General features: G+C 40.6%; 1 protein-coding gene across 5 annotated transcripts in view; it reads left to right on the top strand.

Annotated features, from left to right (window-relative positions):
- Positions 1 to 11,893, top strand: part of Ston1 (stonin 1) — a 56,067-nt gene that overhangs the window by 25,860 nt on the left and 18,314 nt on the right. For all 5 annotated transcript variants that reach the window (XM_015479681.2, XM_048804411.1, XM_048804410.1 and 2 more), the window contains one exon: positions 8,620 to 10,596. In XM_015479681.2, coding sequence (XP_015335167.1) covers positions 8,667 to 10,596 — 1,930 coding nt within the window. In that variant the 5' untranslated portion in view covers positions 8,620 to 8,666. The remainder of the gene's footprint in view (positions 1 to 8,619; positions 10,597 to 11,893) is intronic.

The following is an 11,893-nucleotide window of genomic DNA, read 5'->3' as shown; positions in this document are numbered from 1 at the left end:
ATGTGTAAGGCTGAAACTACATCCTCATTATTCCCAGTATGGATAGGCTGTTGCATCTAATTTGTTCTTGGGTCAAACTTATGCTGCTTTGAAAACAGGTGGCTATAAATAATGTCTAATAGTCTTAAAGAAAAGCAAGTACTCCACTTACAAATTTTTAAACCTTGGACATAGATTTCTAGAACTTTCTACCATGATACATTTCCCTTCTCTTTGTGTGCCTCACTCCTCAGGGTCTTGGTGACTTTCCCTGTCTCTGAACTTTGTCTGGAATTGTCTTCTAGGAGTTTGTAGCATGATCCAGATTGACTGAAATTAGGCCCTCTGGAGGGTTTGGGGTGTTCAGGGAGGGATGGAGTTCACAGTTGAGGAAGAATGAGAGTCAGACTGGAGGGTCTTTGCCTCTGAGGAAGGTGGCTGGGGGACTGGCAGCCCGGAGCTCTGAGTTCCCAGCTCTGCGCTCACTGGATTCTAGACTTTGGGGAAGATGCCTAAATGTTGTAGTCCAGTTTGGATTGTTATAAAGTTTAAATGAGATATTGCCCATGTCAGGGCTCTGTCAGTGCTCTGGGGAGCACGGTGTATATTAGATCATATGCCACTTACAAATGTAGGAAACACAATGAAACAAAGTAAGGTTAAACAGATGCTGCTGCTTGAAGACTTCTGCCTTCAGTGTCTCCGTGCAGCTGGGGTACAGTAGTAGAAGATGCATCTCAACTGCCCTGGGCTTTCCCATCCCTTCCCAAGACCTAGCAGGCTTCTTATAGTCTGGGGCTTTGAGCAAGGTGTGGCCTCCTTTCCCTGTGAAGTTCAGGAGGGAAGGAAAGCACTGGATGGAAATGGTCCTAGTTGTTGACTTTGGGCCAATTGACTGGTGGGGGCTCTGGGGCCAGAATAGAAAGATGAGGTCATTTATAGGGAGGGGGGTAACAGAGGTATGACAGAAAAAGAAATATGTGCAGAAGGTCTGATAAAGAAAGGCAGCAAGAGGGACAGAAAAGGGGAGAAAGAGGAGTATGGAGGAAACAAACCTGCTTGTTCAGAGCAGCATTATACGCCTCCTGCCTGCAGGGATAAAAGTTTTGGTTCCTGTTGGTCAGGATGCAGGATTCTGTTGGGATGAGTGAAACTCATGGCACATTTGCTGAGGGTCTCTTCCAGAAGAATCCTGCACCAGGAGGGGGCTAGGGATTGGGTGGGGGTGCACCTTACGTGGATTTTTGGGTTCAAGGTAGAAGAATTTTTGGTCTGCTTACAGAGAAATGGGATTGATTAGAAATGGGATTGATTTCTTTTCCTGGCTTATGGAAATCACTGTATTTGTCTCATAACAAACAAACACGAAAGAAATGAACACCACCCTTCCAAACTTTGACGTTACCAGGGGAAAACTGAAGAGGCAAAATGTTTGGCACAGGATCTCAGTTTGAAGCTGAGTTATTTCTTCTCTTGGGCTTCTCTTTCTTTTTAATAAACTCAACTAAAGTAAATATTTTCACAGTCTCTCATCCTATGTAGGGAGTTGTTTTGGCTGGAGTCCTCATGAGGAGGGTGGGAAGAGGACAGGTCAAGAAACCCTGCTGCTGATTTCCTGCCCGGAGCCCCCTGGCGGTATCCCGTGGAGACACGGCTCTTTCTGCTCCCAGGGCAAGTGCTTTTTGGCAGCTTCAGCCTAAAGGGGACAGTGAAGTGCCCTCCCGAGAGCTAGCAGCCGGCTGCTGCGCCACTGTGTGTTTTTGTGCCCTCCCTCAGGAATGTGTGGAGGCAGCAGATGACAACACTGAGGGCTCTGTCCCCAGAGGAGCCCCAGGCCCCCTCTCTCTGCTCTGGCTTTTTTCCAAGCTGGGATGATTGCATTGGTTAGACCCTCATTACCCACAAGGAGAGAGAGGGCTGGAGGGAGTGTGGCCTTTCCTGTGGGCACTGTCACAGCAGGTTGTCAGTTTCACATCAGTAGTTTTATTCTGTTGCTTTTGGGTGTCTGGTTAAAAACCTTAGCACTGAGGCCCATGAACTCGGTGGTAACTGTTTCTGCTTTTCTAAAAATTTTCAACTGAATGTCCACCACCATAGAATTGTTTTAGAGTTGGAAAGGACTCCAGAGATCACTCTGGGGCAATCACTGAATGTTCTGAGAGGCTGTGCACACAGCTCGTGAGTGACCGTGGCGCCCAATATTCGGGTGACCCTATCTCTAGGTCAGTGCAGTGGTCTTTTCAGCTCCTTGACTCTGGTGCCATTTGGAATAATTTCATATCAGATTGGACTGAAGTGACCTGTGTTCACATCTGGTTCTTTCCATACCTGAATATATACTCCAGAGAAATGATCACACAAAATTTACACACAGGCGAGGTGGGATGGTGGTACGTGCCTGTAATCCCAGTGACTCAGGAGGCTGAGGCAGGAGGGTTGCAAGTTTGAGTCCAGCCTGGGCAACTTAGTGAGATCCTGTCTCAAAGTAAAAAAATAAGAAGGGCTGGGGATGGTAGTTCATTGGTAGAGGGCCTTTGGGTTCAATTCCTATTACCTGAAAAACAAAAACAAAAACTCACAAATATGTACAGCAGCATTATTCATATCAGCTAAAGAAACTGAACAAACCACATGTCTACCAACTGACGAACGGAGTAAACAAAATGGGTACAGCCACACAATGGAATATTATCCAGCCATAAAAAGGAATGAAGTACTGATAGGTGCTATACCATGGTGAACCTTGAAAACATGCCAGGTGGTGGAATCCGGACATAGAAGGTCATACGTTGTATATTTCTACATACCTAAAACGTCCAGAAAAGGCAAGTTTATAGAGACAGAAGATAGATGGGTGGTTGCCAGAGCCTGGGAAAAGGGGAAAATGGGGAGTGACTGCTAAATAGATACAGGGTCTTTGGGGGATAATAAAAATGTTCTAGAATCAGTGCTGATGGTTGCACAACTCAATCAACTAAATCCACTGAATTGTATACTTTGTTGAAAAGGGTAGAGTTTATGGTATGTGAATTATATCTCAATAAAGCTGTTATTTTAAAAAATCCTGATTCTGTCTTCTATTTCCCGAGTGACTTTAGACAATGGAACAAAACTATCTATGAAACAGAAATAACAATGTACATTTCACAGGGTCATTTTGATGAACAAGATCATGAATTAACAAATGTTTCTAAACTATAAACCTCACTGATGAGCTGTTAATGCATTATTAGTTTATTTTGAAAAAAGTTTATTATAAATTAGATTTTTAGATTTTCCTCCTATATTTTCCACAGGATAACAAGGTCTGGCTACATAGTAAACTTAGTGATTTAATTAGAAAATAGGACAGTTTTTTTTTTCAATCGTGAAAACCACAATGAGGTAGACCCTTTTAACAAAATTTTAAGGGTACAACATAGTATTGTTAATTATATTCACATTGTTGTGCAGAAGATTTCTAGAACTTTTTGATCTTGAGTGACTGAAACTATACCTATTGAACAATTACTCCCTCCCTGCTGCCTCTGGCAACCACCATTTACTTTCTGCCTATGAATCTGACAACTTTTGATACTTTGCATATGTGAGATCTTGCAGTACTTGCCTCCTGTGACTGGCTTATTTCACTTAGCCTGAGTTGCTCAAGCTCTCTCTGTGTTGTAGCTTGTGTTAGAATTCTCTTAATTTAAGACTGAAAAGTATCTTATTGTATGCATATACTGCTTTTTCTTTATTCTTTCACCCATCAGTCAGCATTTAGGTTGTTTCCACCTGCTGGTTATTGTGAAAATTGGGTGCAAGGAACATGGGAGTGAAAATCTCTTTTCAAGATCCTGTTTTCAATTCTGTTGGATAAATACCAAGATGTGGATTGTTTGGAAATATGGTAGCCATATTTTTAATTTTTTTAAGGAACTTTTATACTGTTTTCCATAGTGGCTGTACCATTTTAACATTCCCACCAAAAATGTACAGAAGTTCCATTATTTGCACTATCTTGCCAACTTTTTATTTATTCATTCAACTAGTGCTGGCGATGGAACCCAGGGCCTTGTGCATGCAAGGCAGGTGCTCTACCGCTGAGCTACATCCCCAGCCCTATTTGTTTATTTTTTATACTGATCCTTCTAGCAGGTACAACATGATTCCTCGGGTTTTGATTTGTCTTTCTCTGATGATTGGTGATGCTGAGCATCTTTTCATGTATGTGTTGGCTCTCTGTCTTTTGAGGAGAAATATCTAAGTCCTTTTGTCCATTTTCTAATCAAATTATTTGTTTTTTTGCTATTGAATTATTTGAGTTCCTTATGTATTTTTTAAAAATATTAACCCCTTATCATATATATGGTTTGCATGACTGTTTCTTTGCTGTGCAGAAGCTTTTTGGTTTGATAAAGTCCCATTTGTCTATTTTTGCTTTAGTTGCCTGTACTTTGGTGTCATATTCAATAATCATTACCAAGATCAAAATTATGAAAATTTCCCCCATATTTTATTCTAGGAGTTTGACATTTTTAGGTCTTACCTTTAGGTCTTTTATCCATCCTGTGTTGATTTTTGTGTCTGGTGTAAGATGATGTAGCAATTTCATTGTTTTATGTGGGGATATGCAGTTTTCTGAATACCTTTTGTTGAAGAAAGTATCCCTTCCCCGTTGTGTATTCTTGGCACCCTTATCAGGTATCATTGACCATGGATTTATTTCTAGACTGTACCATCTGTCCAATTAGTCTGCAGATGTGCCTTTAGACCAGTACCGAACCGTATTGCTTATCTTAGCTTTGGTATATGTTTGAAGTCAATTGGTGTGAGGCCTTCAGATTTGTTCTTTTTATCTAGATTGTTTTGACTATTTAGGATCCTTTGTGGTTCCATATGAATTTTATAATTTTTTTCTATTTTTGATAAAAAATGCCATTTAGATTTTGATAAGAACTATATTGAATCTATAATTGCTTTATGTGGTATGGCCATTTTAACAATTTTAAATCTTCCAATCCATGAATAACGGATATCTTTTTACATATTTGTGTCTTAATTTTTTCAGTGACATTAGATAGCTTCGATGTTTTATATTCTTTTGTTTCCTTAGTTATGTTTATTACTAAGTATTTTCTTCCTCTTGATATAATTGCACATAAGATTGTTTTCTTAATGTCCCTTTTGGATAATTTGTTGTTAGTTGGTGAAAATCATTGGGATTTATGGTGTTATCTTTGGGATTTTTATACATGGAAATTATATTGAGGTAATTTTCTTTTATTACTAATCTGAATATTTTTTTCTTGAAAGTGTTTGTTAAATTTTATGAAATGCTTTTTCTTTATCTATTGAGAAGACTGTCGATTTTATCCTTCATTCTGTTAACGTGGTGGATCATGTTGATTGATTATTGCACATTGAACCATCCTTGCATCTCAGGGATGAATCCCACATGGCTATGGTGTAGGATCATTTTGATGTGCAGTTGAATTTGGTTTCCAGAGATTTTAATGAGGATTTTTGCATTTATATTTGCTTGGGAATATTTGGCCTTTGCTTTCTTTTCTTGTAGTGTCTCGCTGGCTTTGGTGTCAGGGTTACACTGGCATTATGAGTTTGGAAGTGTTCCCTCCTCTTCAGTTCTTTGGAAGAGTTTGAAAGAGTTTGGCATCAATTCTTTGAGTGTTTTGTAGAAAGCAGCCGGGAAACCATCTGGTCCTGAATTTTTTTTTTTTTTGGTTGGGAGATTTTTCATCACTAATTGAATTATCTTACTAGTTATAGATCTGTTCAGATATTCTGTTTTCTTATGATTCAGTATTGGTAGGTTGTATGTTTCTAGAAATTTATCCATTTCTCTTGTAATCTGATTTGTTAGTATATGATTGTTCATAGTAGTCACTTAGAATACCTTTTATTTATGGGGTATTCGTTGTAATGTCATCTTTTTTATTTCTAATTTTAAGGTTTGTATCCTTTATGAGTTTAGCTAAAGATTTGTCATTTTTGTTGATCTTTTCAAAAAAGCAATTCACAGTTTCATAGCTTTTTATTCCTATTTTCGATTTTCTTCTTCTTATTTATTTATTTATTTATTTATTTTTGAAAACATTTTATTGCTTTGCTAGCAAAGGAGAAACACAGGGGACTCCTGTCTCAAGAATTATAGGCATGTGCCTCCTTACCCAGCCAGCTCTGTTTTCTATTTCATCAATTTTTGCTGTATTCTATTATTTTTCTCTTGTTAATTTTAGACCTAGTTTATTTTTTTTCTAGCTTCTTGAGGCATAAAGTGATGTTACTTCTTTTGACATTTTTCTTATTTTTTAATGTAGACATTATGGCCATTAATTTCCCTTTTGTACTGCTCTTGCCTTAAATTTGTTATGCTCATTTTTATTTGTCTTGGGATATTTTCTAATTCTGTCTCTTGCTACCCCCTTTTTTTGTTTGCAATGTGTGGACTATACAGTTTACTGTTGAGGGCCACAGACAAGTCAAGATGGCGCCTGGCACTTTGCCAGGAGGAGTGGTTTGAGCAGTAACGCCATCGAGCCATTAAGATGATGGAGATTCCTTAATGACTGACTGCTGTGTCTAGATTATGTCAATTAAGTTAAGCTGTGTATAATTATTAAGATGATGAGGATTCCTTAATGACTGATTGCTGTAACTGGATGAGGCTAAATTGAGTCAAGCTGTGTATTCAGTTATGTATATATACCTCTGCTGTCCTACAATAAAGGGGCTCCCACTGTATCAATCTTCACAAGTTGCTTGTCCGTCCCCCCCCCCCCCCCCCCTCCGGTTATTTTGCCCAGCCAGACNCCCCCCCCCCCGCCACCTCCGGTTATTTTGCCCAGCCAGACTGCGGCATTTATCCATTATTTGAGTTGTGTTTTGTTTAATTTCCACATATTTGTGTCTTTCCAGATATTATTTGATTCCTCCTTCTGTATCTGATTTCCAGTTTTATTCTATTGTGGTTGGCAAAGATACTTGTGTGGTTTTGGTCTTCCTAAATTATGACTTGTTTTGTGACCTAACGTGATCTGGTGAATGTTCTGTGTGCTTGAGAAGAATGTGTAATCATTCTGCCACTGTTGGGAATGTTCTGCATATTGTCTGGTAGGTCCATTTAATCTATAGTGTTGTTCAAGTCCTCAGTCTTTTCTTGGTTAATTGATCTTCTGTCCGGATGATGTAATTATTATTTAAAGTGGGATATGGAATCTGGGAACAGTAGTGCACACCCATAAACCCAGCTACTCAGGAGGCTAAAGCAGGAGGATCACAAATTCAAGGCCAGTTTGGACATCTTAGCAGGATTCTGCCTGAAAAGAAAAATAAAAGGACTGGGGTGTAGCTTAGTGGTAGAATGCCCTTGAGTTCAATCTCCAGTATTAAAAAAAGAAGTAGTATATTGAAATCTCCTAATATTGTTTGGCTCTTGGTTTAGTCCGCTTTTTCACCACTGTGACCAAAAAGACCTGACAAGAACAATTAGAGCAGGAAAAGTTTATTTTGGGGCTTATGGTTTCGGAGGTCTCAGTCCATAGACAATTAGCTCCATTCCTTAAGGTGAAGCAGAACATCATGGTAGGCACAGCGCAGGGAACCCCCTCCTCCAGTCACAGCTACAGCCACGCCCTACCTGCTTATAGTTACCACTCAGTTAATCCCTATCAGAGATTTAATGCACTGATTAGATTAAGACTTTCATAACACAATCATTTCATCTCTAAAGTTTCTTTAGCATTGTCTCACACAGAAGCTTTTGGGGGACACCTAATATTGAAACCGTAATAGCTGTCTGTTTCTTTCTTCTGTCAATGTTTGTTTCATATATTTTGTTGCTCCGATGTTGGGTTCATATATAATTGTTATTGCCTCCTTATGAATTGGCCTTTTTACCATTATAAGTTCTTTTGGTCTTATCTAACAGTTTTTGACTTATAGTTTGTTTTATCTAATATAAATATGGCCCCCTGTGTTAGCTTTCTGTTACTGTTATACAATACTGGAGATAATAAACTTAAAAATCGGAAAGGTTTATTTTGGCTTACAATTTTGGAGGTTTGAGTCCATGCTTGGCCCCTGCTTTTGGGCTTGTGACAAGGCAGCATCTCATGGCAGAAGCACATGGAAGAGGAAGCCCAGTCATCTCAGCTGGGTGCAAAAAGAGAGAGAGAGGAAAAAATGGGGTTCCACAATTTCCTTCAAGAGCACACCCCCAGTGATCTAAGTTCTTCCCACTAGGCCCTAAAGGCTATATCACCTCTCATTTGTACAGGGAGCTGAGGACCAAGCCTCCTAACACATTGGCCTTTAGGGGGACATTCTAGATTTAAGCTACTACCTTCCCTGTTCTACTTTGATCTCCAGGTGCATGGAGTATCCTTCTTCATCTGTTCACTTTTAGCCTATATGTATTCTTAAACCAAAGTGAGTCTCGTGTAGACAGCCTACAGTTGGATCCTTTTTAAAAATATAATATCCATTCAGCTATTAAAAGAATTCATCTCTAAACACTTGTTTGTACTCAGTAATTATGTGTATTTGTATATCCAAGTGTTTTTCATAACTAAAGACCTCTAGTAACTTGTTTTTTTCCTCTTTATTTTCTATGCCTATTTTCTCTTTCTCCTTGAACAGAGACAACATATCTGGTTCCTTGACAAGGCCACAGCCTCCTCCTGAAGATGTGCTCCACAAACCCAGGCAATTGGGTCACCTTTGATGACGACCCTGCTTTTCAGTCTTCTCCAAAGTCCAAGAATTTCCCTCTGGAGAATCAAAGTGTCTGTAGACCAAATGGACTTAAACTGAACCTGCCTGGTCTCAGAGAATTTCCCAGTGGGCCTTCCTCCACCAGCAGTACCCCGCTGTCTTCTCCCATTGTTGATTTTTACTTTAGTCCGGGACCTCCAAGTAATTCTCCCCTTTCTACACCAACCAAAGACTTCCCAGGTTTTCCCAGCATCCCTAAATCAGGGGTTCATGTCCTTTATCCCATTCCAGAATCTTCTCCAAACTGTCCACTTGTGCCAACAGGAACAGGTTCCTCCTTATTGTCTACTAAGTCCACCTGTGTCTCCCAGGCTTTCGTACCTAAGGACCCCTCATGTACACCTCCAGCTCCCAGAGTGGGTCTCTCAGATGAAACGAGTCCTCAGCAGGCTGAAGGTGGAGGTCTGCAAAGTGATGCTCCCCAGTTTCAGTATTTTCAGGAGGACTGCGCTTTTTCAAGTCCATTTTGGAAAGATGAAGGCAGCACTTCTCAGTTCACCTTTGACCCCTCGGGAAGCAGAAAGACTTTCTCGTCAAGAGACAGGGAGATGCCTATGGATCAAAAAAGCCTAAATAAATGTTCCCTTGACTACATCTGTGAGAAGCTTGAACACTTCCAGTCAGCCGAGCACCAAGACCCTCTTGGAAATTTGTCTGCGCAGTGTCCCTATGCCGAAGACTCTATCTCTTCCTTTGTCCCCCATACGCTTTTCAGGAGTCAGCCCAAAGCCGGATGGTCCTTCATGCTGAGAATCCCTGAAAAGAAGAACATGATGTCTTCCCGGCAATGGGGCCCAATTTTTCTGAAAGTCTTACCCGGAGGAATTTTGCAAATGTATTATGAGAAGGGCTTGGAGAAGCCATTCAAAGAGTTCCAGCTTGACCCACATTGCAGACTTTCTGAACCCAAAGTTGAGAACTTTAGTGTGGCGGGGAAAATCCATACTGTGAAGATTGAACATGTGTCTTACACAGAAAAAAGGAAATACCATTCTAAGACAGAAGTCGTTCATGAACCAGACGTAGAGCAGATGTTGAAGTTGGGGTCCACAGAGTACCGGGACTTCCTGGACTTCCTGACTACTGTGGAGGAGGAGCTGCTGAAGCTGCCAGTCGTTCCCAAACCAAAGAAGAACTATGAGGAGCAAGAAATTTCCCTGGAAATTGTGGACAACTTTTGGGGTAAAGTCACAAAAGAGGATGGGAAATTGGTTGAAAGTGCTGTCATAACTCAAATCCATTGCCTCTGCTTTGTGAATGGGAACGTGGAGTGCTTTTTAACCTTGAATGACCTTGGACTGCAAAAGCAAGATGAATGCTGTTTTGAAAAAGATCCAGAAAAGAAGTGGATCGAGATTCTTGACTACCATTTTCATAAGTGTGTGAAAGGACAAGAATATCAGCAGTCAAGAATCGTTAAGTTTGTCCCTCTTGATGCCTGCCGGTTTGAGCTGATGCGTTTTAAGACTTTGTATGATGGGGACGAGCTTCCCTTTTCTGTGAAGTCCATCGTGGTTGTCCAAGGCGCCTACGTGGAACTTCAGGCCTTTGTCAACATGGCCCCGTTGGCTCAGAGGCCATCCCACTCCAGTTCCTTGAGGTGCTGTGACAATATAATGATACACTTTCCTGTCCCGTCTCAGTGGATCAAGGCTCTCTGGACCATGAACCTCCAGAGGCAGAAGTCCCTGAAAGCCAAAATGAACCGCAGGGCCTGTCTGGGGAGTTTACATGAACCTGAATCTGAACCTGTCATTCAGGTCACTGTGGGGTCAGCCAAATATGAGAGTGCCTACCGGGCTGTGGTGTGGAAGATAGATCGGCTTCCTGATAAAAATTCAAGTAAATATTCAACACCTAAGTTGATTTTCTTAGGAAATAACATAAATGTTTTTTCCCTTCTCCTTGGGTTGCAACCAGGCAGAGACAGATGGTAACTTGTCAGCTGAGGCCAGTTTACCTAGACCTGTGGGAAAGGGAACAGTTAGCCCAACAGCTGGTTTATTTGTTTCCTTTTGGGCCTATTTCTACCACAGAAGTTTAACTTTTTACATCTTTCTTAATATCTTAAGAGATAGGATCCTGGGCTAGGAGTTTGTTGTGGATGGTGCATGAGGGAAAATATGCAGACATACCCTTGGGCTTTTTGACATCAACCTGTCAACATCAAATATTAAAAATGTTTCTAACATAGCTTAGATTCCCTAATTAATCTTTAAAGACCTGCCATTCATGAGTACACTTGAACTTTTTTGAATTCTTAGCCAGTATGCTTCCTCCTTAGGTTTTGCTCCCTCCCTGCTCTTGGAAATAAGACTGGCTTACTTTTTTTTTTTTTTTAACCAAATTGATTTTTGGGGGGCTGAATTTACCTATTTAACTATCTCAAATGGTTGTTTTAGAATTAGACACAATCCAAGTATTAAAAATTCAGTTTATTTTTAAAAATCTGCAGAGCAAGCAATCTAGAAGGTCAGAACTTTGAAAAGCCAGTTCTAGCCCCACATTCATTTTAGAATAGTAAGTTAGTAGTGGGCTTAATATCATGAAACAACAAGGGAAATTTGGAAATTAGGGCTATTCCTTTCTTAAAAGTTATTCTTCTAGTTATGGAGGTGAATTTGGGCAGGTTTGGGAGATCTGAGTTGATGCACTCATTCATTCATTCATTCACTCATGTATTCAGTCAAACTGAGCACTTACTCTATACCAAGTGCAGTAGCAAGTGTGAGGGTAAAGCTGGGTAAGATCTGGTCCCTGTTTCCAAATAGCTCATGGCTGCTCTAGTCCTTTAGGGAAATTTAAGCTCATCTGAGACCTCTCCAGCCTGTGGATTTGAGAAGAAGAACTTTTACTTGGGATGGCCCTGTGATAGTGTTTCTCACACCTGACCATAAATTGGAATGTCCCGAGAGCTTGTAAATAATCTGGATGTTCAGGCCCTGCTCCGTGCCAATTTAGTCAGAACCCCTAGGGCAAGGGCCTAGGTACCAGCATGTTTAGAGAGCTCCCAAGTGAATCTCATTGCAGGGCAGTGTACACTTCCCTACAGACTTTGTAATGATCTAAAGCAGGAAGAGCAAGCCCCAGCTACCGTGGATAGAGGGGCAGCATGGAGTGCTCCCCGGGTGGCTGTGGA

Source organism: Marmota marmota, unplaced genomic scaffold (genome assembly GCF_001458135.2).
Source record: "Marmota marmota marmota unplaced genomic scaffold, marMar, whole genome shotgun sequence".
NCBI lineage: Eukaryota > Metazoa > Chordata > Mammalia > Rodentia > Sciuridae > Marmota > Marmota marmota.
This window is presented reverse-complemented; position numbering and strand designations above follow the sequence as displayed.